A 27,881-nucleotide genomic window follows, 5' to 3' on the forward strand; every position below is an offset into this window, starting at 1 on the left:
CTCAAGGCTAGCACTCTACCACTTGAGCCACAGCGCCACTTCTGGCTTTTTTCTTTTTGCTTATGTGGTGCTGAGGAATCAAACCCAGGGCCTCAGGCATGCAAGGCAAGCGCTCTACCACTGAGCCACCTTCCCAGCCCCAAAGCACCTTATTTTTATCCTGAGTTTCAACTCAAGAAACAAAGTGATGGTGACATTAGCTACATGTACCAAAGCAGACAATGCATACTTGCCAAGGAACAAGTACAGATGCTTACCTGGATGCAAGATACAAACGGTGGAAAGAAAAAGAATGTGGTATTAAGAAAATGATTGAAGTCTTGCAGCAATTTCTGAGTAATCATGGTTTTTTCAGACTCTGTCTTTAGTTTATCCATCTCTTTTACAATCCCAGAAAATAAGCCACTAAAAAGCTGTTTGGCAATAATTGGATCTTTCTGTATTAAAAAAAAAAAAAGTCATAGCTGAAGTTTAAAAAAAAAGAGCTGAAGTTAAAATGCTGTAATCCACTAGTACTAACAAAGCTTTCCTTTAAATATCAACTGTTACAACACATCTTTTTTACACCTAAATTCTGCTTAGAAAATTCTAATAGGTAATGTATATGTACAGTATTTAGAACTTATCCAAATAAATATATATTTGATAATGAAACCATGGACCTTTGACCCAAGGAGATCAATTTAAATAATGTACAACCACACAGCTCACCTCTTGAGCTCCCAATTCCAAAGCCTCACAGCTGTGATGAAGACTTGTCAAAAACAGCATATCAAGTATTTGGCCTAGAGTTTGACAAGATCTTGAACAGAGCACGGCTCAATGTTTATGTATCATCCTTACATTGGCAGCAAGTTAAAAGTTTAGAGTAACTAATGATGAACATAAATAAAATGTCAACTTCAGTTTTTTTTTTTGGGTCCGGTCATGGGGCCTGAACTCTGGGCCTGAGCACGGTCCCTCAGCTCTTCAGCTCAAGGCTAGTGCTCTACCACTTGAGCCACAGCGCCACTTCCAGGTTTATTCTTTTTGCTTATGTGGTGCTGAGGAATCGAACCCAGGGCCTCAGGCATGCAAGGCAAGCGTTCTACCACTGAGCCCACTTCCCAGCCCTCAACTTCAGTTTTTGATGCTGTTTTTGTATTTCAGCTATCTAACAGTGTTCAGTCTTAATCTTCACTGGCTCCATTACAAAGAAACACCGACTTCAAGCATGTCTACAAACATCGGAAACAATAACATGTGCTGGTTACCCAGATGTATTTAATAAAGGAATGTGTATATAATTAAATATTAAAAATTACTTAAGAGCCAGGCACTGGTGGCTCATACCTAGCCTACTCAGGAGGCTGAGATCTGAGGAGCATGGTTCAAAGCCAGCCTAGGCAGAAAAGTCCCCATGAGATTCTTATCTCCAATTAACCACCAAAAACTGTAAAGTGGCACCGTGGCTCAAGTGGTAGAGTACTAGCCTTAAGCACAAAGAGGCTCAGGGACAGTGCCCACGCCCTCAGTTCAAGCCCCACAACCTACAAAAAAAAAAAAAAAAGCAAAACAAGAGGGGAGGGGCAAAGAGAGGGGAGGAAGGAAGGGATGGTGGAGAAAACAAAGGAGGAGGTAACAAGGCTCTAAAGGAAATGTAATTACCTTACTCATGTAACTGTAACTAACCCCTCTGTATAGTATTTTTACAATAAAATATATATATATATATATAAGCAAAACAAAACAAACCTAAAAACAACTTTGATAAAAGCTGAATCTGAAGTCAGGTGTGGCAGTTCATGCCCATAATCATGGCCTCAATGTCACAAGATTATTGGGAGGATCTAGTGTAAGAATGCAGTTCATGAAAACAAAGGGCTGAACTATGGCAAACTGTATGAATATGCATGGGATAAAGCACACGTGTGTACACAGAGGAATACATGGGAAATTACTACACTGAATAAACTCAAAACTACAGTATCCAGCTTGAACTAAGTCTTAATATATAAGCTACATAAGGGATCTGCACTGAAGGAAGCTGGATGAAAGGTCCTTGTGCCATATACCATTTTTTTCTTCCTTATGTCCAACAAATTCCTGTCAACCTATAATTATTTCAGTAAAAGTCTAAAAAATATAAACAATCTATAACTATAACCAAGATTAGAATGGATACTTCAGTATAATAAAAGACCTTTATTTTATTTTATTTATTTTTGCAGTACAAGAGACTGAACTCAGGCCTATCAGTGCATTCTCTACTGCTTGAGCCATGTCCCCCGTCCTTCCTGCTTTTAATTCATTGTCTTGTATTAACTTGTCCAGGCTAAATCTGAGCAGCAATCCTCATACCTCTGCATTCAAGTAGCTGGGACACAAGCTTGTGCCACTTCATTTGGCTTAAGACATTATATGTCAGTACATATAATTCTGCACATATAGTACTCTTTATTAAAATTATTTCAATGAAAGTCAGGGCTTTGAGGGGGTAAGATCGTACTCGGCTAGAAACTTGAGTTCCCTCTCAATACTTTATTCTGGCACCTCAATTATCTCAATTACCAATTTTCAGCAAATTACTGAAAGAAATAAAAATATAGGAATAGCTACCTCATTGATAAACTGTTATTGCAGCTTATATAAATACTTAGGTGGCTTACTGCAGTGTTTAGTGATTATTTTTACACATTATATCATTTTGACATTATTGGATAAAAAATAACAGATCTTACTTTGATTTTAGAGATGGAGCCATCTCTAGAGACGGCTACTCTGACACGAACACCTAGTTTCAGTGCCTAGTTCTAGATAACTCTAAGCCAGTCTTCTCATGTGAAAAGGCAGCATAGAACTAGGAAACTGCACAGCTGAGATTTGAAACAGTCCTTAAACCAATTCTGCTACTTCGGAAAAAATCACCACTTAGGGTAACATTGAACATCTTCCCTTACAAAACAGTAAACCCCTGGAGCTACAAGCAGAGCTAATTTGTCAAGAAAAGCGGAGCACTGGTGGCTCATGCCTATAATCCAAGCAACTAAGGAAGATGAGATCCAAGAATCACAGTTCAAAGCCAGCCCAGGCAGGAAAGTTCATGAGTCTCCTATCTCCAATTAACTACCCAAGTATCTCAAGTAGTAGAGCACTGATCTTGGGCACAAAAGCTCAGGAAAGGAGCCCTAGCCTTGAGTTCAAGCCCAGGCATGGCACAAAATAAAATAATAATTTGTCAAGAAAATACACATGTAGTTAGGGCAGACCTGGGCCACAGCCTGCAAGGGGGTAATCAGGCTGCTGTGCTGGATCTGGATGTCAGGAAGGTCTCCATGACGGTAGCTTCTGTACAGGATGACATGGGCGTCCTGCTTAATTTTTAACTCACTCTTCATCTCCTAGAAAAAAAATAAATCAATGACCAGAAAGTAAAACAGGCTTGGATGTGGCAGGGGAGGTACTGGAAGGAGAGAAGAGGGCTGATAGAGTGAACAAGGATGAATATTGTCAAAATAGATAGTTTACGTATGTGAAAATACGACAACAAAACATTTGTTGAAACTGTCTTAAGAAGGGAGAGGGAGGTAAAAGAAGAATGATAAAGGGATAAGTTTGATCGGAATATACATGTGCAGAAATCCTTGTATGAGGGGCTGGGAAGGTGGCTCAGTGGTAGAGCGCTTGCCTTTCATGCATGAGGCCCTGGGTTCAATTCCTCAGCACGACATAAGCAAAAAGAAAAAAGCTGGAAGTGGCACTAAGGCTCAAGTGGTAGAGCGCTAGCCTTGAGCTATAGAGCTGAGGGACAGTGCCCAGACCCAGAGTTCAGGCCCCACAACCGGACCCAAAAAAAAAAAAAAAAGAAATCCTTGTATAACTAGTATATGATGATAAAAATTTTAAAAAGGATCCATAACATAACAGTGAAGTGATACTTTTATCCACATTAGAATAGTCACTGTGGCAGATGAGCACCAAAATAGTAAAAATATTCATTACAAAGTAATCAGAAGCTTCACAAAATAAGACAATTGTATTTGAAACTGCTGTAAAAGTATAAATCAAAGGCTGTGTTTCCTTTTTAACCCCTCTATGAGTAAACTTTGGCTCAAGGCCCAAAGTAACTCTTAGCTCCATACTCAAGCCTTCAGCAATGGCAAACCTCCAACTCTTCTTTTTTTTTTTTTTTTTTTTTTGAATTGTCTCCAACCCATTATTTTCTTTTTTTTTTTTTTTTTTTTTTTTTTAATTTAATTTTATTTTATTTGAGAACATACTGTACAGAGGGGTTACAATTACATGGGCAGGATAATGCATACATTTCTTACCAAGCATTGCAGCCTCCTCCTTTGTTTACCCTTCACCTCCCTTCCCAGCCTCCCCCCTCCCTCCCACCCAATCATACCACCCCTCCCCCCCCCCCCCACATTGTAAAGCTGGTTTTGACATGACATTTTGTACTTCTCATTGTTGCAACAGGTCCACCTGAATCCTTAAACGACTTGTTTGTCCCCATCTCCTCCACATGTTATACTGACATCAAATATAGTGAAAGCGGGGGTTACACTGTGGGGGAGGGACATACAAAGCAACAAAGAGATAATATTATAAATGCGTTATAAACACATGCGTGAAAGAAACAAAAACATTAAAATACATATTTGAGGTTTCGTTTTCCTAACATCACATTATTTGACTTTTTCCGCTTGACTCATACCTATACTAGATATTGCAAATAAGGGAAACCATGGGACCTATGTTTCTTTGGGCCTGGCTTACTTCACTTAATATAATTTTTTCCAAGCCTTTCCATTTCCTAACAAATGGGGAAATTTCATTCTTTCTGATGGAGGCATAGAATTCCATTGTGTATATATACCACATCTTCTTGATCCATTCATCTACTGAGGGGCATCTGGGTTGGTTCCATGTCTTAGCTATGGTAAATAATGCTGCAATAAACATAGTTGTGCTGGTAGCTTTAGTGTGGCCTTGTTTGTGATCATTTGGGTAAATGCCCAAAAGTGGGATTGCTGGGTCATTGGGGAGCTCTATGTGGAGTCTTTTGAGGAACCTCCATACTGCTTTCCAAAGTGGTTGAACAAGTTTACATTCCCACCAACAATGAAGTAAGGTTCCTTTCTGTCCACATCCCCTCCAGCATCTGTTGTTGTTAGAGTTCTTGATTTTTGCTGTTCTAACTGGAGTGAGGTGATATCTCAATGTTGTTTTGATTTGCATTTCTTTTATGGCTAGGGATGTTGAACATTTCTTCATGTGTCTATTGGCCATCCTTCTTTCTTCTTCAGAGAAGCTTCTCTTTAAGTCTTTCGCCCACTTACTTATTGGGCAGTTGTTTCTTTGAGGATTTGTTGTTGGGTGGCTTAATTTTTTGAGTTCCAAGTATATTTTAGATATGAGACCCTTGTCCGTTGTATGGCTAGTAAAGATCTTCTCCCAGTCCGTGGGCTTTCTATTGATCTTGCTAGCTATGTCATTTGCCCTGCAGAAGCTCTGCAACCTTATACAATCCCATTTGTCCAGCCTTTCTTTGATTTGTTGTGTTTCCGGGTCTTTATTCAGAAAATTTCGGCCTGTGCCAAGGAGACCCAGGGTTTCTCCTATTCCATCCTGTAATGTTTTCAGAGTGTCTGCTTTGAGTTCAAGGTCTTTGATCCATTTGGAGTTGATTCTGGTGCAGGGTGATATATAAGGATCTAGCTTTAGTTTTCTACATGTAGTTAACCAGTTTTGCCAGCACCATTTACTGAAGAGGCTGTCTGTCTTCCATTCTATTGTTTTAGCTCCCTTATCGAAGATTAGATGGCTATAGGTCTGTAGGTTCATTTCTGGGTTTTCAATTCTATTCCATTGGTCCTGAGGTCTGTTCTTATGCCAATACCAAGCTGTTTTGATTACTATGGCTTTATAGTAGAGTTTGAAATTTGGTACTGATATTCCTCCAGCAGTGTTCTTTCCGTTGAGGAGCGTTTTTGCTATTCGGGGTCTTTTATTGTTCCATATGAATTTTTGGATTGCCTCTTCTATTTCCTTGAAGAATGAGGGTGGAATTTTGATAGGTATTGCGTTGAATTTGTAGATAGCCTTGGGGAGTATTGCCATTTTCACGATGTTAATCTTTCCAATCCAGGAGCATGCCTCCAACTCTTCTTATCCTTGCCCATCCCTGCTGAAATCTGTCCAGCTGTTTCCCCTTATCAGCTGCATCCCTTTTCAGTATTATCTTGCCATTGAGGCTTTCTTCTACTATCTTTCCTAACACAGGTCTTCTCTAGATACACTCATCATGTGGCTTACTTCTAACACTGCCACTGCTACAACTTCAACTTGTCTGTCTGCCACAAGCTGCACTCCATGAAGGCACTGCTTAACACTACACTGCTAGCACCTAGCCTAATACCACCTTGCAGTCAAGAAAATGTTCCAGGCATATTTTTTTCAATGAATACATTACTATAAACACATGACATTCTGGGGCTGGGAAGATGGCTCAGTGGTAGAGCGCTTGCCTTGCATGCCTGAGGCCCTGGGTTCAATTCCTCAGCACCACATAAGCAAAAAAGAAAAAAGCCGGAAGTGGCGCTGTGGCTCAAGTGGTAGAGTGCTAGCCTTGAGCTGAAGAGCTGAGGGACAGCGCCCAGGCCCAGAGTTCAGGCCCCACGACCAGACCCAAAAAAAAAACAACAAAAAAAAAACACATGACATTCTGATGTCTGATTACCTCTATGGCACTCCAAATTACTAATCAGCAGCTTCATATATGAACCCGGTGTGAGATGGCATGTGTGGCCATAATATCTTCTGGGGACTCTTTTGAGACAGGATCTCACTGGCCTATCCTAGCTGGCCTACAGCTCACAATCCCATGGCCTCAGCCTCCCAAGTACTGGCATTATAGGTATGTGCTACCATGTCCTGCAGCTTTATCCAGCAATTCTTCTGTAAAAAAAAAAATCTAACTAGGGGCTGGGAAGTTGGCTCAGTGGTAGAGCGCTTGCCTTGCATGCCTGAGGCCCTGGGTTCAATTCCTCAGCACCACATAAGCAAAAAGAAAAAAGCCGGAAGTGGCGCTGTGGCTTAAGTGGTAGGGCACTAGCCTTGAGCTGAAGAGCTGAGGGACAGTGCTCAGGCCCAGAGTTCAGGCCCCACAACCGGACCAAAAAAAAAAAAAAAAAAAAAAAATCTAACTAGCCCTGCCTGAAGAAAATAGCAACAGTTTGTCAGCAGCTAGAAATCTCAGAAAAATCTGAGGAAGCAATGGAGGCTTCTGAGCATACTGTGATTTGGGACCTTTATGTTTAAAGAACAATTATAGTTACAGAGACAAAAAGATGCAAAAGAAAATGCATTTTCTCTGTGGTTGTGGAGGTGGGAGAAAAGGGATGATAGCAGAAAAACAAAGGAGGAGGCAACAAAGCTTGATAAGAAATGTACTCATTAGCTTGCTCATGTGATTGTAACCCCTCTGTACAGTATTTTCACAATAAAAAACTTATTTAAAAAAAAAAGAAAACATTTTCTCTCATTTTGTACTCAAAGGTTGAAAGTTAATGAGCTAAGGATTTTCAATGAATTAAAACAATGATGAGGTTATTTATAATCTATCCTTTCTTAGAAATTTGTTCATAATTACTGCTTTGTAAGAAAAGTCAAAAATAGCTAAACAAATTTAGGTTTCTAGACTATTTAGTCACTCTATCTGGCCCTTTGTCTGTATCATCATCTTCCCCAGGTCCCCTTCCCACTACAACTATGGGCCCCGACCAAGAGTAGATATTAAGAATCTCTCCCCTTCAGGTAGATCTGGGCTGATCCCCTGACAGCAGCTATAAGATAGAAAATCAAAGAAGCAAGGTGGCTGATGGAGAAAATCCATTTGTACAGAGAAGGGCAAAGCTGAGCTGTTGCAGCCACAGAAAGAAGAGGCAGAGCCTAGGTCCTTACAGTCCCATAAAGATAAGACAACAGATTCAGGAGGATAAAGACTCTCATCAGGTACTAAAGGGATAGTAGAGGTGACTTTGGTTCATAATGAATTTTAACTCACATAGTGCTACTTCTATGGTTTTGGGATTTTTTAATTTTTGTTTTTTGCTTCTATGGTTTTTAGTTTACAGAGTCATAGTGGAATTAACATCTCAGGGGGAGTCTGTTTCCTTAATATAGTTACTGTGACATAAAATAGGTATTTCTGAAATTAAATTCATGAAAAAAATACAAACCTTCTCTCGTTTTTGTTCGTCAAGGCCTTTCCTGGCATAAATCATACTAAGTTTTTCTCGGTCCTTTAAAAATCGTCTGCGTAATCTCAGTATTTCTGCCCGGCTGTCTGTACCTACAGAACATAAAGTAGATTTGGTTTCTGGTGATCAATTCAGTATCAGGTAACCTCAACTCCTTTCCAGGGTCCACTGAAGTAAGAGTGTATGTTTATCTTTATGTTTTAATTTTTTATTAGTATTTTCGTTAAGAAACAGCAATGGAGACAGTTGACAAAATCTGGAAGTTAAAGAACAGGAGAACTATCTAGTTGCTGGTGGCTCATGCCTATAATCCTAGCTGAGATCTGAGGATCACGGTGCAAAACCAGGAGGCAGGAAAGTCTGTGAGACTCTTATCTCCAATAAACCACCAGAAAACTGGAAGTGGTGCTATGGCTCCACTAGCCTTGAGCTGAGGTACAATACCCAGGCCCAGAGTTCAAGCCCCATGACTCACACACACAAATAAAAGAACAGAAGACATGTAACTATCTCAGTGAATCCTAGCTAAGCATTAGAAAAAATGGAGACACAGCAAGGACTACAGAGAAAACTGAAAAGGCTGAGGATCTAACAATAAAATGGAACTACAACTTCTAGTTTTTAAACTATACTTCCTTTCAATGATAATCAATAGTATACAAGAGATATTAATTCATTTTTTTTTTTTTTTGGTCCGGTTGTGGGGCCTGAACTCTGGGCCTGAGCACTGTCCCTCAGCTCTTCAGCTCAAGGCTAGCACTCTATCACCTGAGCCACAGTGCCACTTCCGGCTTTTTTCTTTTTCTTATGTGGTGCTGAGGAATCGAACCCAGGGCCTCAGGCATGCAAGGCAAGCGCTCTACCACTGAGCCAACTTCTCAGCCCCTATTAATTCATATTTTAAGAAATGTCAGATGTTTTCATTTAGGCAAGGAAGTATACATAACCAAAAATGGTATGTGAAATATTTTCTATCTATAAAGGTATATGGGCAGACTCAAATACACTAATCAAATGAAAACAAACAGTTATTGGCATTAAATTTAGCTACTTAGTTCTATGACTGAGTTTTCCCAAAATCCACATTAACTGCTATGAAAAATGGTTCTAAATTAGGTTTTACCTCTTACCTTAACTTCTATACAGTCTTTGAATTCCTCCCATACCATCCATGATATTTTTTTACTTTAAAAATGCAGACTGGGAAGTACTAGAGAGTAATATGAGTTATGGAAACTGCTGCCATCCCCAGCAATTTTCACTTAATTCTAAACTTCATCTTCATTCAGTAAAGAAACCAAAGAACCCAGAGTCCATCTACCAGTCAGCACAAATTAACTGGATTACATACTTCCCCAATTCTTCTGAGCTTACTGTAAAGGCCTAATTCACACAAAGGTGAGTGTGCCTATAGGTCTGAGGCAATAAGCCACAGAGGTGATGGAAGGCAATAGTCACTTTAGAGTTTCATTTTAAACTTGATAGTTTAAGCTTCTGGGAAAGACCAAGGGATATACACTCTTCTTGACCAGCAGCTTGAAGGACTAATGGGAGAAGAAGAAAGTAAATGGAGGATTTGTGAGATGCAGCTGAGCAGGAAGGAAGAGAGACTGGCACACCTTCAAACTCAAGAGTATGCAGCAAGAAAATGGCTACTCTTTCCCCTCTCTCTAAAGATAAAGGTAACAGATTGGTAACTGAAAATAATGAAAAGGAATAGATAAAGTGTGCTTATGTGTGCATCACAGTTATATAAATTTAGTTCCTAGTCTTAGTTACTCCAGTAATCTTATTTCTACAAACTGAAATATACATGATGCTTTTCCCCATACTAGGACCTTTGTGCTGCATATTTTCTCCCTGTGGGCTTTCACACCCTCTCAGAGCTACAAGTCTTATAGAAAGCTAACATCCTCCTTGTCCTCTTGGTGTTAGGTCTGGAGCCTATCAGACTTCCTACTCTGTTCCCTTGGAATCCCACTGGCTCTGACACAGGGATGCCCATCCACTTTCATGCCACCAAACCTTCATATAATGGTGCCTCTGGCCCTTAATATTCTTCACTCCATTTGCTGGTCTCACATACCTCTCTAAAAGGGCCAGAGTCCTCATGCCTGCCTCTACTCAGTGTATCAGGGGGCTGCTTCCTGATGTAGACCTTACCTCCCAGCACCCTTAACCATAACTTCCTATGGGTCCCAGAGCATCTATCCACCTACCCTACTTAAAACCCATAGGGCCTTTATACAAATAGCTCTCCATAAACATTCTTCACTGAAGTTCTCTGAGTCTCTCCTACTATACAAACACCTTACTACCTTTCCATTTTCATCCCTTCCTGCATGTCAGGCTCCCTCCTCTGAAAGACCCCTCCTCTATCCATTTTCTCTCCATTCTCATCCTAGATATAAACCTACTCACTGTGTGGACTTGGTTTACTAAGTATACCTTATGTGATGATCACCAATGTGACTGATGGGTAAGGCTAATGTTGAAGAAAGTCATTAAATAACTTCAATTCAGTTAACTCAACTTTTCTGCAATACCTAAAAAACAATGCTTTCAATATGCTAATGTCCAGACAACACTTACTGAATTGAATTTTAATGGGCTTAATTACAAGTTACAAGGAAATGTGAACACAGTCAGAAATACTTCCTTGAGCTAAGCCTTTGCAGTAATTTAAGAGGGTAAGTAATTTTAAACACATTTTAACAATCTTACCGCCATTTGCTTTGTTATCCACCTCATCTCCAGGAAGGTTCAGCTTTTTTTCCCCAAAATCAGGTCCTACTGGCTTCCAAGATACTCTCTGTGACTTTTCACTCCTCTTGTGGGTAAACAGCAAGGAGGAAGACGAGGAATCAGACGACAAGGACACTGTGTAATCTGCCAGTGGGTCAATGCTGCTTCCAGTAAGCCAATTAAATGAACTTCTTCCATCTGTAACACATATGACCAGAGCAGTGAGGATGCTTAGCATCATCCAACACAATCCACACAGAGCAGGGACACCTGCTAGGGCACACCTGCGGTGGCAGATCTCCATGACAACTTGTAACTCTGGACTGAGATGGTCAGTTTTCCAGTGTACAATCCAGAACAGATTAGGCACCTTAGTCCCAGTGCCCCCATTTGCAAAGTAAAAATTATTATCTGTTTCTTCTGCCTGCTATTATCTTCACAGGAATGACCCTTTGTATCTTGCATCTACAAGAAGTTACTAATGTTGGATCACTCCTAATATTAGTGCCATAGAATTTCATTGTGATTATTCAAATTAGTCCTCATTCAGAAACAACAGACTGTGAAACAAAGGAAAAATGCTTAAGCGTTTATGTAAAATGATTAAAATATTTTACTGTCTTTATAACTTATACTTTTCTGATCAAAAGAAAGAGCTAATACATTTAAGAAAAAAAATTTAAGAAACTATTAATATTATTAAATAAATTTGATTTAGCTTTTCTTTGCTTCTGATATGTTTTAAATTTTATGGACTATATAGTTTTCTAGACAAAAATAAATACATACTGAAACTAATTTTTCTAATCATAAATAACCTTTATTCCCTTAAATATATATATATATACACATGTGTGTATGTATTTATATATGTATGTATGTATAAACTAGATACCAATGGTTCATGCCTACAAATCCTAGCTACTCAGGAGACAATCTGAAGCCAGAAAAGTCCAAGAGACTCTATCTCCAATTAACCAGAAGAAAGCACAGCTGGAGGTGTGGTTCAAGAGGTAGAGTGCAAGCCAAGCAAGCAAGCTGAGCAAATGTGATACCCGAGTTCATATGTAAGTGCCACAAAAAAGTGATTAAAATATACAGTAACATTTACTATTTCAATCATTTAAATGTGCCACTAAGTCCATTTACATTACTACCATCCACCTACAAAACTATTCTCCTTGCCAAACTGAAGCTCTGTACCTATTAAAAGACTATAGCTCTCCAGTTTTCCTTCCCCTACCTCCTAACAACCATTATTCTATGTCTTGACTGTTCTGGAACCCTCTGTCCTTTTGTCCTTTGCCTTTTCTTCCTTGTGGTTCTTATAATTGTATTATTATCATTTAATATCTCACAAAGGAGGGCTGGGAAGGTGGCTCAGTGGTAGAGCACTTGCCTTGCATGCTGAGGCCCTGGGTTCGATTCCTCAGCACCACATAAGAAAAAAGCCGGAAGTGGAGCTGTGGCTCAAGAGCTGAGGGACAGCGCCCAGGTCCAGAGTTCAGGCCCCACGACCGGACCAAAAAAAAAAAAAAAAAAAATCTCACAAAGGAGAGTGTTCATGCAATAGATGCTGCTTCCATAGGTCAAAGCATAGGGGTGGTTTTTACCTGTAGTTTGTGTAGGAGTAAAATCATATTGCTGTTGGGTGGCTCGTACTTGTCCAGTCTTTGGCCCTCGAGTTTGGAGGAAGCCTTCCTGGGTTTGGGTCTGGGGGGTACTCAGAGAAGCCTGGGTCTCAATAAACATCGGAGTGAGAACAGTACTTCGGAAGCGCCAGTCAGGATCAATGGTACACTCCTGCAGGAAGAAAGTTTCTTTGTACAGCAATACTGAGATGTTTTTATTTAAAATCCAAGAATAAACCAAGTGCTAGTGCCTCATGTCTGTAATCCTAGCTACTCAGGAGGCTGAAATCTGAGGATCTCAGTTTGAAGCCAGCCCAGGCAGAAAGTCCATGAGAATCTTACCTCCAAAATGCCAGTGGTAGAGGTGGCTCTAGTGATAAGAGCATCAGACTTGAGCAAAAAAGCCAAGTGAAAGCAAGAGGCCCTGAGTTCAAGTCTAAGTACTGACAAAAATAAAATAAAACCCAAGAATAGAGCAAATGCAGTGGTGCTCATTGTAATCCCAGAATTAGGGAGACAGAGGCAGGAGAAAGGCAAGTTTGAGGCCAGCTTAGGACTGCATAGTGAGTTCCAGGCCAGAAGCCTGTTAGTGCCTTAGAAAGAAATCTGTGTCCTTTCAAAAAAAACAAGAAATCAGGTTTGACACTGCTAGAGGCATTCACTACATGATCAACACACAAGCATTTCACCTGAAATTCGCACTCTGACAGAGGATGCTCAAATATGGGGTTCAGATAATCAGGGCTCATCCTGGTCATTTCAAGAAGAAAATTTGTTGCTAAACTTAAAAAGTGAACTTCAATCTTAGGAGAATATAAAGAATTTAGTGCCAATAATCGGTCCAAGGTATTTGATGGTAATCTGGTTTCATGGCTCCAGAAATTCCGAATAATTAATCTGAAAAACAGAGAGAAGAGCACATACTCAAGAGACTGCCAAATGCAGGAAACAACTGCATACAGTGTTATGTGGGAAGGACATAGCTTTCCAGTCATGGACAGGAAAACTACACCCAAAGCTATGTAAAGAGTATGATCTGAATTACAAAAAGTAAAAACACACTGAAGTAGGTATATCCCTAAAACTGTAATGTAATTATTATGAGGTGAAGAATTGAGAGATTTTATGCTCCTGTCTCTACTCCCTGGGAAGCTTTCAATAGTAACTATATTAATGTTAACAATGTTGAAACTGAAAACTTTTTTTTTTTTGGTTGATCATGGGGCCTTAACTCTGGGCCTGGGTGCTGTCCCTCAGCTCTTCAGCTCAAAGCTAGCACTCTACCACTTGAGCCATAGCACCACTTCTGGCTTTTTCTGCTTATATGGTACTGAGGAATCGAACCCAGGGCCTCATGCATGCAGGGCAAGCACTCTGTCACTGAGCCACCTTCCCAGTCCCCTGAAAATTCATTTTAAGGAGTTTCAGGACCAGTCACTGGTGGCTCACACTATTTATTCTAGCTGTTTAGGTTGAGATCTGAGAGGCATGGTTTGAGTCTAGCCCAGGAAGTAAAGTTGGTAAGACTCTTATCTTCAATTAACCAGTTAAAAAAAAAAAAACGCTGGAAGTATAGATGTGGTTCAACTGCTAGTGCTCCAATTTGAGAAAAAAAGCCAAGTGAGAGTATGAGGTACTCAAGTTCCAGTGCCAACACACACACACACACACACACACACACACACACACACACACACACACACACACACACACACACACACACACACACACACACACACACACACAAAAGATAAAAGAAATCTCAGAGCCAAAGTGTAGCTCAGTGGTAGAGTGCTATGTAGCACATATAAGGCTCTGGGTTTGAGCTCCAGCACAGACAACAGCAACAAAAAATTTCATAGCCAAAGAGTAATTAAATACTATTTTATTATACTTAATAATTTAATAATGTTTATAAAATCTAGATGTAACTTCTGAAAGCTTAATGAATTTAAAATTGTTGCCAATGGAAAAAAAGTGATATATCAAATTGTATAAAAATCTTAGAGCCTTTCTTACATAACCGGTCCTTGATCAGACATGCATATAATGAGTTAGGGTAGACATTAGATCACAACACTCATCACTCAGATTACCATATGAACATGAACTCATAATATGACTGCTTATTTTTTAAGGTTTCCAACATGCCTCTCAATATTAATATGTAGAGTATGACGCTGACTGTTGATGTTAAGTGCAAAGCAGATACTGAAAAATTATAACCCACACTGCACCAGCACAGAGGGAATGTAGGAAGCAGAGAAAATGCTCATAACATATAGAATTAGTCTAAGCTGCTCTCGAGAGCAAAGTCCCTAAAATGTAGTATGTCGGTCCAATAATTCCAGGAGAAGCACATACTGAAGCCCAAGGTTCTCATCAATCAATCCTTGAATCAACACATCTTTGGCCAATTTAAGTATTTCCTGGGAGTCACCATCCATTTGACTTTCTGGATCTCTGTTTGAGAAAATTAAAAAAAAAAAAAAAAAGACAAAACATTAAAAGTCTTTTCTATCTCTGTGGTGTAGTCTGAAGAAAAAAAGTCTGGCTTTTCCCAGAGGACGCTAACTTCCAGGGATAATGTGACCTCTGAGACTCTTTCTTTCTAGGCATAGGTTGTGAGGGATGACACATCTTGGCAGAATTTCCTCCTTAATCTTGCCAGATCTTAAAACTTAAGCTACAAAAATAAGCCGTTTAAGAGAACACTCATATACTCTTAATGCAACTGATGGCTAAATATTTTCAAATATTCATGAAATGATTTAGAATAACAATAGAAATCAATATATTAAAGTAAATTTGTTAAACAATTATTATATGGTATAAGGTTCTACTATGTTCCAGATCACTAAAATGCACCCAATCCCTGCAAAAAGTAATATATTCTGATGTCATATTCACTCAGTTAAATAAAATATGATTTAAAAATTTAAGTATTAAGTAACTTACCTGTAATTATCATAAATCCACATGACAATGTTATACATTTGTTCCCTACACATTGGAGAAGGATGGGAGACAAATTCCATGACAGGGTTCAGAAGTTCTCGGAGTTCTACTGGTTTTAATTTTGCCATTATCTTATAAATTATGTCCAAACACACTTTTTGTCTTTCATCATCTCTATAATAAAAAAAGAGATTCTTGAAAACGTACAAACTTAACAACATCATTATACTTTCTCTTTTTTTGTTGATACTATATATATTTTTTTCTTTTATTTTGGTGGTACTGGAGTTTGAACTCAGGAGCTCATCCTTGCTAGGCAGGTGCTCTACTACTTCAGCCATACTGTTAGCCATTTTTGCTTTCACTGTTAGACACTTTTGTTTTCATTGAACTCCGTCTCAGAAAGAAAAAAGGAGGAATAAAATATAAAAGAGAGAAAGAGGAATCAACAACATACACCTTTAAGGGCACACTCCAGGAAATTCCAACTAGCCCTATCTCATAAAATTTCTACCACCAACTAATAACCCCTTAAGCAAAAAAGAAAAAAAAAGAAGGAAGGGAGGATCAAGTTATTTCTAGCAACTATCATGTCAGACAATGAAGTTAAAGTATAGTCTTGGTTCTAAATGAAGCAAGTGACTACTTCCTTTGTTTTGGCTTTTTTACTCCTCAAAGCATTCAGTGTAATGCCTATACACAGTAGATATTTACTGAAGAGTAACAGAATATAATGACATACATTGTTTGCTAGTACATTATACATTTACCAATAATTTGTATAGATAAAAACTAAAAAGAGTAATAAGTAACCAGCAGCTTTATCTTTGAAATTTACTTTTATGATACATCATAATTTTGAAAATAAAAGGACAATTTTAGTACATAACAAAAGGCTTGTACCTGACAAAACAGTTATGGAGCTCAAAACCACACACAAATTTGAAGAGCCAGAGACACTAGCTTTATTTTTAGGTAAGGTGTTCAAGACCCAGGATGTGGCCTCTCAGGGGAGGACATGAATAGCCCCACATTACATTCCTGTACTGTCTTCATCTTTTCTTCTTAGAATCAAATCATGTAAATATGCCTTTCATGAAAACTTCTAAGTACTTCATGAGTTTAATGAGATATGTGAATGAGAAAATGTATGGGATCCTAGTGTGTGGGGCTGGTATTCACTTACCTATGTCTCATGACTTGAAAAAAGTCCTTGCTCTTCAGCTGGAAGTACAGGTCTGTTATTTCCTCTGCACGACAACGTATTACCTCTAGACAAAGTGTCTTCATTATTCCATGAAATTTTGGCAAGAGAAAGAACACAGCATTCAAGAACCTAAAGGGCAGGACAGGGGCTGGTGAAGGATTGGGCACTGATCACCTTACCAACATCTCCTACCACAACCCACCCAGCTGACTGAGCCTACCTGTCAGCAAGGCGAGGGAAGCCCTTTACTACTTTGTTCAAGCACACAATAAATTTGTCTTCCATAGTATTTTGATGTTGTTTCAATTGTTTTACAACCAGTTCATGTATCGACTCTGCTAGTACCTAAAAAAATCAGGGGTTTTTGAAATACATAAAGTGGAAAGTTGGGTTAAGTATTAAAAATAAGGTTTACCACCTACACCAAAGAAAGAGAAAGACAGAGACAGAGAGAGGAAGATAAGGAAAGAAAAAAAAAAGAGGGAAGTCAAGGGATGATATTAACCACAAATGTCAGTGGATTTGAACCCAACATACAGTATTTCAACTAATATTTTATTATTGATTTATAGTATATGTTTTTGGGGGGGCTGAGAGTATATCTTTTTATGGTAGAGCCATTGCTTAGTGTATGTCTTTTTATTTAAACTGTTTAATGACATGAAGAAATAAGTCTAGCAAGTATACAAAGCAAGTTATGGAAGAGTATGGATAAAGACAAAGGAGCAGGCACACACACACATACCCTGGTGCACAGAGCTGGGAATAAAGATGGACAACGCTTGTGGAGATAACATAGACATATTCTACTTCCTCATGTTTTGTTTTACTTACCAAATTTCTACACTAACTACGCAAATTTAATGTTTGTGAAAAAAGAAACTATGTAAGACAAAAGCCTTTATTGTTTATCTTAAGTTGAAATGAGTCAGGTGCCAGTGGTTTATGCTTGTAACCCTAGCTACTCAAGAGTCTGAGATCTGAAGATCACAAAGTCCAAAGGTAGCCTGAGGAGGAAAGTCCATGAATCTCTTATCTCCAACTAAGCAGGAAAAAAGCTAGAAATTACACCCCCACCTCCACCCCATGCCAGTGGCTCACATCTATAATCCTAGCTACTCAGGCTGATCTGAGGATCCTAGTTCAAAGCCAGCAAGGGCAGGAAAGTCTGTGAGACTCTTATCTCCATTTAACTACCAAAAAGCCAGAAATAGAGCTGTGGCTAAAAATGGTAGAGCACTAGCCTTGTGTACAAAAACCTCAGGGACAACACCTAGGCCCTGAGTTCAAGCCCCAGCCAACCCAACACAGAGACAATAAAATAAAGTGAAGTTTGATCTTCCCAAGGAGGTGGGGGAGGGTATTTCCTTGAGTTAATTTTACTTAAATATAAACAAACCAGTAATCAGAGCAGCGAAAATACAAGCCAAGTTTGCCCTTCTGCATCCCTTGGTATATACCCAGGATTACTGGATTCTCCTAAGCCTCTTACCACCAGCCTCATCTCATCCTGTCTTTCTCTTAAGAGACACGCTAGACACAAATTTGGGAATCACTAACACAAAGGCAGTTTTAAATCCATAAAGCTGGATGAGATGGATAGAAGAGTAATGAATAAGAAGACCAAAACAGCTAGGAAAATGCAAAAGAAACTAAAGAAGGTGGGAAGGAAGCAAAGAGAGTATCCTGAATGCAGAAGCTTTCTGCCCCACTCCAGCAAAACTGCAATATAAAGATCCTGGGAAACTGTACAGCAACTTTTTTTTTATCCTGGCACTGGAGGTAGAACCTAGGGCCTCACACATGCTATGCTCTGCAACTAAGCTTCATCCAACCCATGCATGGCATCTTAACACAAAAAGCAACCCTCCACAGCAGGGTGTTAACACAAGAGGATGCTGTGTGATGCAGAAAGCCTCCATAGGCTACACTAGTTAAGTTAGAGCATGCTGCTGTGCACATGGGCCCATGTAGTTATATGTGCTATTTAACGAGTAATATTCACATAACGGTGGAATACTCTGATCTCAAAGTATGTTACATTGAAACACTCATTGCAAAATCATGTACAATGAGTAGGTCGCATGAGACTGAGGAAGGTTCCCTGCACGATCCTGTTCTTGCTTATTAACAGCTTTATTCATCTGGAAGGTGACTTGACCGGGATAAGTTGACCTGAACCACAACAGATATCTACCAGCATACTTTTCCCTAAAAGAACTTCTAAAAAAAAAATCTGGTTAAAAAATTCTTATCCCAATTCTTAAAATAAAAAGTCACAGGGTTGGGAATGTGGCTTAGTGGTAGAGTACTTACCTAGCATTCATGAAGCCCTGGGTTCAATTCCTCAGTGCCACATAAAAAGAAAAAGCTGGAAGTGGTGCTGTGGCTCAAGTGGTAGAGTGCTAGCCTTGAGCAGAAAAATATCAAGGACAGCACCCAGGCCCTGAGTTCAAGCCCCATGACCAACAAAAAATAAAAAATAATAAAATAAAATATCCAATTTTCAAATGTTTTGCCATGATTCCAGGTATGTAAAGTCTTACGATAGCTTTAAATTAAAAAAGCATTATATTTGATATACAGAGGAAAGAGAATGAGATATGAATCAGTGTAGATGCCTGCTTTGTTTTAAATAGTATAAAATACATACATATAAAGTAAAGGGTCACTAAAAGACAAAACTGGAAAAGAAGCACTCATTTAGAATTGTTCAGCACACTCACATTTTTTCTTTCAAACATATATTGAAGAACAAGTCCTAGGACTTCTGCTGCTGCTGCATATACCTCTTTATATTTTACAAAAGACATATTATTAACCAAAGCTTGAAAGTATCTGCAACAAATATAGAAAATTAATATGCATAAAATAATCCATTGATCTATGACACAAAAATATAATCTCTTTCTTATAATAATAGCACCCATTAAGAAAATGTGAATATAAAACAATGATGCAAATTGCTTGTATGAAAACATGCTTTCATATGGACTTAAGGGCTCTGATATTATAACCATGCAAATCTACCGTTCAATCAAAGGGGAACACGTTGGTCACTGTGGCTGATGCCACAGAAAACTGCAGGAGACAAAGAGCCACTATCCAAAACTATGCAGAACTGACCCCTGTCAAAAGCCACTTACGATGGCAAAGACAAGGAAAGTACAATTATGAGAACAAGAAGGCTTATACCTTATGTAAAGAGACAAATTAATTGTTAGCCCTTAGACTACTCTGTGAGGTTGTTTATGGTGTGGAAACCAAAGCTCAAAAAAAGTCTAGGGCTGGGAAGGTGGCTCAGTGGTAGAGCGCTTGCCTTGCATGCCTGAAGTCCTGGGTTCAATTCCTCAGCACCACATAAGCAAAAAGGAAAAAGCCGGAAGTGGCGCTGTGGCTCAAGTGGTAGAGTGCTAGCCTTGAGCTGAAGAGCTGAGGGACAGCACCCAGGCCCAGAGTTCAAGGCCCCACGACCAGACCCAAAAAAAAAAAAAAAAAGTCTAAAAGTGAGCATGTCTGTGCTGAGCCAATAGCTGCCTAAACCCTGGTGTCACATGCCACCTAGCACTAGGGGCTGACATGACAAGTCTGAAGAGGTAGATACAAAGAACTAACCAGAGCAACTGAAGCCCCCACTAGCAAGTGGAGAGGTCAAGAGTACTGGGCTAAAGTACACAGAACAACCATAGTGTAAACACCAAATTCAAAAGTCCTAAATAGTAAGGTGAGTGTTGTGATAGTTTAACACTATCTTAACTAAAGCCCTTCCCTTCGCACAGCTCACTCATCCTGACCAAAAGAAGTGACAATCATCATTCAGGAGAGACATAATAGGGCTGAAACAGTAGAAGAAAGCTAGTCCAGGGACAGAGCAGTTAGTATTGAGGTGCATCACCTTCACAGTCAAGACCCTTGAATTAAGCTTCTCACTAAGTCCATGTATTTTCAAGGGTAAATGCTGAAGATGTCAATTTTAATCTAACTCCTCTTATCAATCAACTCATACATGAAAAAAATTACACTAATTTTTTTCAAATCTATATCCTTTTTTTTCCACAGCAGAAATATTTCTACTCCCAGTTGGTCTGTTGACCAAATTTCATAATTTTAGGTAGAAATATTTTTAACTCAAGCTCTGATCCTTAAATGTATCAAAATTGAAACTTGCTCTACTTTGAAAATCCAATCCAGATATAACTTAACCTAAAAATTAAAAAAAATCAAATAAAAAATATGATACTTACTCAATACTCTCTATGCCACACTTTGGATCATAGGGAGGCAAATTATTGGCTATTACAATGCCTAATAACTGAATCCCTATGGAATTGTCTTTAGAATTAGTGTTCTGGCTGGAAAACTTTTCAAATATTAGCCTGAAATAAAAGCAGAAGTGCGAAAGCATATTGTCATAAAATGAAATTAGAAGGATATAATGCATTTTCTAAAGCCAATTTCCAGCTATGAAGTATAAGAAACATGTCTTTTCCCACCTCTAAAACACATTCTTATATCCTCCCTTTGTTCATGTGGTTTATTCTAGTTTTGTGACATCAGTAGTTTTGGATTTCTTATATCCTAGAAATGTAAATGCCCAAAGTCCTAGTAGTCAACATGAAAACCTGTTTGTTAAGTTTTAGCTTACATTAGGCTGTGCTAATCAAACAAAAAAGTCCTATAGGCCCCTTTGGGAATGAAGCAGTGTAGGGCAGATTGCACAAGGTATGGAGGCAAAGCCAGACAGGAGCCAAAACAAAGCAGGGACCATCAGAGGTACTGTCTGCATCTCTGGATGCTTCTGGTGCAAATTCTGGAAGGTGTGACTTTATGGGTGACAAAATATATCTTATAAGTGGACTCTATTTCAAATTATGTTCCACATTCCATATAATTACCTATCATTACCATCACTATTTGCAGCATTTTATCATCAACTTCTAAACAAGATGGCAGAAACTAGCAAATGAATACCTGTAAGGAATTGAGAGACACTCTTTCCAGCATTCAACAACAGTTTTTATAATTTCAAGGTTATGTCTAAACACAGCTCTTTTTGGATAAAAGACATGTTTCATTAGGAAATGAAGCAAACGATTTGCTAATACTTCATTTTTAGGGACCCCCTGAAAACAGAAAAATTCCGTATTAATATACAGCATTCAATTGTAGAAAACAAGTTTTAATCCAAAAGTCAATTTTTTTTTTTGGTCAGTTGTGGGGGTTTGAACTCAGGGCCGGAGCAGTGTCCCTGAGCTTTTTTGCTCAAGGCTAATGCTCTACCACTTTGAGTCAGAGCGCCACTTCTGGTTTTCTGGTGGTCAACTCGAGATAAGAGTCTCACGACTTTGCTGACCAGGCTCACTTTGAACTGCAATCCTCAGATCTCAGCCTCCTGAAGAGCTAGGATTACAAGTGTGAGCCACCTGTGCCTGGTTGTAAAAGTCCTATTCTTTAAAAGAACAACCAAAACCAAAACCTGCTACACACAAGATTTGGGTACAATGGGGAGCTCACGCCTTGGTTGCCATAGTCTTCATATTATTATCTACCTAGAGCCAATACTTCTAGGTGCTTTTATTCTGAGGCCCAGGACAGAGGTTTTCATCAGATGCCTCTGATGAGACCTCCTGCCTTAAGGGGCAGGAGTGATAAGCAGGAAGACTTGCTTTCACTATTACCCAGTACTTTTTTGGCTCTGAGCTCTTTTGCATTCTCCCTGTCCCCCATCTGTCTCTAAGTCCATAAAACTACAGGAGTCTTATTTGAAGCTCGTCCACAGAGTTCAGCTGCCTGACCCCTGATGAGCCTCTGCTGTCCCAGAGGTTTTGATTCATGTACCACAATGATAGTGATGTAACTGAGGAGATTGAAGGCAGCCCAGTCACTATCTTTTATGATTCTGTTGCTCCACAAGTAGATGTCAGTTCCACCTTATCAGGCTTAGCTTAGCTGAACTCCTGATATTGACATCAGTCTTCCCAATGGCTCCCAAGTAAAACCAACCACATTCAATTTTTAATGTCATTAATCTAACTACAAATTATTGCCTTTTTATCAAATTAATACTAAGAAATCTAGATATGGTTTACTCTGCAATGAGAGAGGTATCTCCAGACATAAATACAGGAGAAAGCGAAATGCTTGTATATGATGTTTCCTAAGGGCTGTGTATAATAGATAGTACAACATGGAGGCAGTCATCTGGCAATTACTATCATAGCAATCTCTACTATTATGGATATTAGTATTCTCAGTGTAAATAAACTAGCAAGTGCCAAAAAGTAATCTAGGAAATTGAGGCAGCAGAAGTCCCCAGAACCTCATACTCAGGGTCTACTGACAGTTAATTATAAGCATAATTTTAATACATCTGTTATCTAGCTTCCAAGCTCCAGGCAAGAAGCAGCAGCAGCCAAAAGAAACCAACATGTGATATCTTAGTAATAAAGGCAAGTCAGAGCAGGGTACTGGTAGCTCAAGCCTATAATCCTAGCTACTGAAGAGGCTGAGATCTGAAGATCACAGTTCAAAGCCAGCTCAGGCAGGAAAGTCCCCATAAGACTCTATCTTCCACCAGAAAACCAGAAGTGGCACCGTGGCTCAAAGTGGAAGAGTGCTAGTCCTGGGCAAAAAGAGAACAGGTACAGTACCCAAGTTCCAAGTTCAAGCTGCACATCTGACAAAAAAAAAAAGAGCTGGATTATCAAAAGCATGAAACACAAACAAGCAGAGTGAGGTGATGTAGTGTAGGAGCAGCATAGTAATCTTAGCAAAAACTGCTAAGACAGGAAAGCCATCATTAAGCGTGGCTCATGCCTATAATCCTAGCTTCTCAAGAGGCTGAGATCTGAGGATTGTGGCTCAAAGCCAGTCCATGAAACTCTTATCTCCAATTAACCACCAGAAGTAAAGCTATGGTTCAAAATGGAAGAGCACTAGCCTTGAGTGAAAAAGCTCAGGGGTAGTGTCTAGGCCCTGAATACAAGCTCCACAACTGACAAAAAAAAAGTGTGAATAGTCCACCATCCAATCACTTGGTATCAGCAAAGGAGTAATAATATGACTATGCAGAGATATATTGTTCCTTACTGTAGGAGTAGCCAAGCCTGTCCATGAGAGAATAGTAGCTACTATTTCAACCACCATGTAGTGAATTCCTTCTCCTCCATTGTTTTCAGAAACAACCAGCTGTAGCAAGGGGCTAAGCCAGTGCTTTGCGTAAGGGCGAAAGACCTAAGAGAGATTTCAATATAGAAGATTCTGAAGAATCAAATTATTAATTCAGAAACATATCTTCCATCAACTTAAATAAACATATATAAAACAGTAAAAGAAAACATTTACCTGGCTTAATCAGAATGCATTTGCACTAAGTTTCCTCTTCATGGACTCCTCAAATAACTTAATGACAATTCCTGACAATGCTTAAAGCCACTGTTACCATATGACAGAAACCTGAAGAGCTGGAAGTTCAATGAGACTCTGAGGAAAGTGGGCCCTGCTGCAGTCCCAGAATGAATTTTTTTTTTTTTGGGGGGGGGGGGTCGGTTGTAGTGCTTGAACTCTGGGCCTGGGCGCTGTCCCTCAGCTCTTCAGCTCAAGGCAAGTGCTCTACCACTTGAGCTACAGTGCCACTTCCGGTTTTCTGGTGGTTTATTGGAGATAGGAGTCTCACAGTCTCTCCTGCCCGGGCTGGCTTTGAACCGAGATCCTCAGATCTCAGCCTCCTGAGTAGCTAGGATTACAGGAGTGAGCCACCAGCGCCCGGCCCAGAATGAATTTTTTGAGTTTGCCAAAAACCCGCCAAGCACCTAGCAGGACTTTCTAATGACTCAACAAATGAGCCAGATGTAATGGAAAATCTCAGATAGCCTGGCCCAACTCACCCACTTCTCGTATGCCTTGCATGCAGATCATGTACCAATGGTCCATGCTACCACTGCAGACATGTTAGCTCTCTCAGGATCTATTTCTTTTTTAGAGAGCTCAGGGGTGTGAAGGGTGCTAATACGGTATTAGAACTTGAACCCAGGGCCTTGTGCTCTTGCTTAGATATCACACAAGGTTGGCATCACTTGAGCCACAGCTTTACTTTCAGTTTTTTTGGTGGTTAGTTGGAATTCTCTGTGATTTGTATGTATGCCCAGGCTAGGTTTGAACCACAATTTTCAGATCTTAGCCTCCTGAGTAGTAGGATTACAGGTATGACCCACTAGCATCTAGATTTCAGGGGCCCACTTCTTCTTACAGAAGAACTTCCTCACAAAGTCCAACCCACTCTACATTTAACCAGGCTAAGTTCAGGATTGTTTCCAAAATATACTTAACTCTCATTTAGTGGAAGGTATTCCATTAATACTTGTAATATGTACAGACAAACTATTAAATTCAGCACGTACATAAGAGAAGAAAGTCGGCTATTTTTATAAAGTCAATAGGAATATCTTCACCCATTATTCTGCTACTATAAAGCCTTAAGAAAGTTGCCACATGTACTTTGTATAAATTTACATTTAACTCAGTACAAATTAATTAACATGTTTGCTCAGAGAATGTTGAAAAATTAGATACAGGGTCATGGTTCAAGAAGTAAAGCACTCTAAAGCAAGTTTAAGGCTCTGAATTCAGATCCTAGTACTACAAAAAAAAGCTGAAGTAGTTCAATATAATGTTTTTGCAATAAATTAACTCAGGGCCTTAATTAATTGATTACATATGCTTACAAAAAACAGTAATGTCATGCTCTATCCTTTTATAGCTTCTTTTGTTGTGCTATTTAATTAAGCAGATGTACAAATATACAAAGAACTGTTAAAGAAATAAGAAATTACCTCTTCTGCATTAATAACAAGCTTGGCTAAGAAGAGACGGATATTTAACGGTACTGTTGAATTTCCTAGTTTATCATGAATAAATTTCATCCAAGGAGGAAAATCTTTTGACACTGAACCCTGAAATAGACAGAATTACTTTAAAATGTAGAAAGAAAAAAGACCTCACATTTTAATACGGTAAAAAAGCAATAAAAAAGTAAGTTATAAACAGTTAAAAAAAGTTTGATATGAAATGTGATTTACATTTCCATATAAAATGTTAATTCTCAATAAGTCAATAAATAATATAAACACAATAGAAGATTAGTGGGAAAAACACCTCTTCTCTTCTGGGTGTCAGGTTTCTCTGCATGTGCTTAATCAGTGCTGTCATGTTTGCCATACATTCATGCTGATTGAGCTCATCCATTTCTAACTCCAAAACATCATCTTGGATCTTAGGGTCTTGTCGTTCCTGTGAAGGAAAGAATCCAGTGAAATCTCAAACGTCAGTTGACCAGAGATGCTCATTTGGGAGTAATATCACATTAATACATACTTAATAATTTGCTAATAATATCCAATACATTTGGCATGTTTTCTTCTTTTTTTTGTGACAGTCCTGGGACTTTTGTGACAGTTCTGGGACTTTCCTGCCCAGATTGGCTTCAGATCTCAGCCTCCTGAGTAGCTAGAATTACAAGCTTTAGCCACCAGCACCTGGCTTTCACATGTTTTCTTAATTAGTAACTAAAGAGTGAACAGAGCCTCAGTTTTCTTTATACTCCAGGCACATATTTTCTCCAGATTCCATCTGGCCAGTCACTCCCTGGGGAAGCACTCCAAGTCAGAGCATACCCCTACCTTGACCCTGATCTCAAAATTTGCTTCCTGTGCTGATGAAATCAGATTTCTATGTGTACTAGATCAAATGGTAAGAATTCTTGCTAAAATCTTCTGATTAACACTACTCTCCACAACTACTCTCCAAAGACAACTGATAAAAAAAAAAATTGGCATCCACTAGTATAGCTGTGATCTTTACAAACTTTATCAATACTCTTTTAATAGATGAAATGTGATTACTCGTGTCCGAAAATGACCAATAGTAGATTTAGGGTCTTGGGAGCTGTAGGAATAGCTCTGAACTCCAGTTGAGAAATCAAATTGACTCATTTCCTCACTCAGGCTACTGTCTTCCATATATGACAAGGAAGAAATATAATGAGGACCATCTGAAAAATAAGAAGAAAACACATGGGTTCAAAAATAGTAAGAAAAGTATTTCTCTCCACTCAAATGATATTAAAATTAAAGGATACTTTTAGCTAAGGCTTTATTCAACCCTGAGACTCTCCAACCACTGTACAGATTAACAAACAAAAAGGAACTGAGGATAAAACCTCTGTCTTTTGTCAATATGAAACACTCTTTCAGTTTAATTACAAAGAAATTAAACTGGTTTCAATTTTTAATAGAATTACTCTGAATTTAAATTTTGATGATAAAGTCAGACATGAAAGACATGGCTGAAATCCCAGCACTCAAAGACTAAGGCAAGGCTGCAACATTTCAGGCTAGTGGTTAACTCCTATAATCCAGCAACTCTGGAGGCTAAAATCTGAGAATTGCAAATTACATTTCAAAGCTAGCTTGGGCAGAAAAGTCCTAGAGATTCTTATTTCCAGTTAACCACCAAAAAAAAACCCAAACATGGAGCATCACTCAAGTAGTAGAATGTCAGCATTGAGTGGAAAATTGCTCAGACTTGAGCTCAAGCCCCAGTATTAACGCGCACACGCGCGCGCACACCCACACCCACACACACACACACACACAAACTTACACAAAAAAATAAAGGAGAAAAAATTTTAATTAAAAATTAAAACAAGGAGCATGTGGAAGGACAGAGGGTTAACTTTAAACAGGGAGACCAGGGAGAGTTTCCTTCATAGGCTTCAAATTCAATGTGCTGAGGGAAGCTGATGTCCAGAGCTAAGAGTGTCAGAGGAGCCAAGAACACAAATGACCAAGGCTGAAACAAACCCTGAACCCCCAGGCATAACTGCAACCAGAGCCCAAGTGAAGAGTGCAGAAAGGAGGGCAACAGGCCCTATGGCAGCTAAAACTCTTGTAACCTAAAACATGTCAAAGAGAAGAATGTCAGGAAGACTTACAATCTCTAATATTGCTTTCTGAATGTGTACGGATAAAATACTAACATATTCCATGCCCATATAAAAACAAACACAAACCAGACTTGCCTCAGCCCTCCCAAGAG

General features: G+C 39.1%; 1 protein-coding gene across 1 annotated transcript in view; it reads right to left on the reverse strand.

Moving 5' to 3' along the window:
* Positions 1-27,881, reverse strand: part of Prkdc (protein kinase, DNA-activated, catalytic subunit) — a 181,105-nt gene that overhangs the window by 49,595 nt on the left and 103,629 nt on the right. The window contains exons 46-62 of the mRNA XM_042685966.1: positions 26,687-26,835; positions 25,941-26,075; positions 25,619-25,738; positions 23,877-24,020; positions 21,759-21,910; positions 21,032-21,163; positions 19,514-19,625; positions 17,008-17,132; positions 16,767-16,916; positions 15,581-15,754; positions 14,987-15,085; positions 13,312-13,519; positions 12,605-12,794; positions 10,971-11,189; positions 8,226-8,338; positions 3,249-3,380; positions 258-437 (exon numbers count right to left, since the gene is read on the reverse strand). Coding sequence (XP_042541900.1) covers positions 258-437; positions 3,249-3,380; positions 8,226-8,338; positions 10,971-11,189; positions 12,605-12,794; positions 13,312-13,519; positions 14,987-15,085; positions 15,581-15,754; positions 16,767-16,916; positions 17,008-17,132; positions 19,514-19,625; positions 21,032-21,163; positions 21,759-21,910; positions 23,877-24,020; positions 25,619-25,738; positions 25,941-26,075; positions 26,687-26,835 — 2,534 coding nt within the window. The remainder of the gene's footprint in view (positions 1-257; positions 438-3,248; positions 3,381-8,225; positions 8,339-10,970; positions 11,190-12,604; positions 12,795-13,311; positions 13,520-14,986; positions 15,086-15,580; positions 15,755-16,766; positions 16,917-17,007; positions 17,133-19,513; positions 19,626-21,031; positions 21,164-21,758; positions 21,911-23,876; positions 24,021-25,618; positions 25,739-25,940; positions 26,076-26,686; positions 26,836-27,881) is intronic.

The sequence above is a fragment of the Dipodomys spectabilis genome, unplaced genomic scaffold (genome assembly GCF_019054845.1).
Source record: "Dipodomys spectabilis isolate Male_0828 unplaced genomic scaffold, ASM1905484v1 ptg000096l, whole genome shotgun sequence".
Lineage (NCBI taxonomy): Eukaryota > Metazoa > Chordata > Mammalia > Rodentia > Heteromyidae > Dipodomys > Dipodomys spectabilis.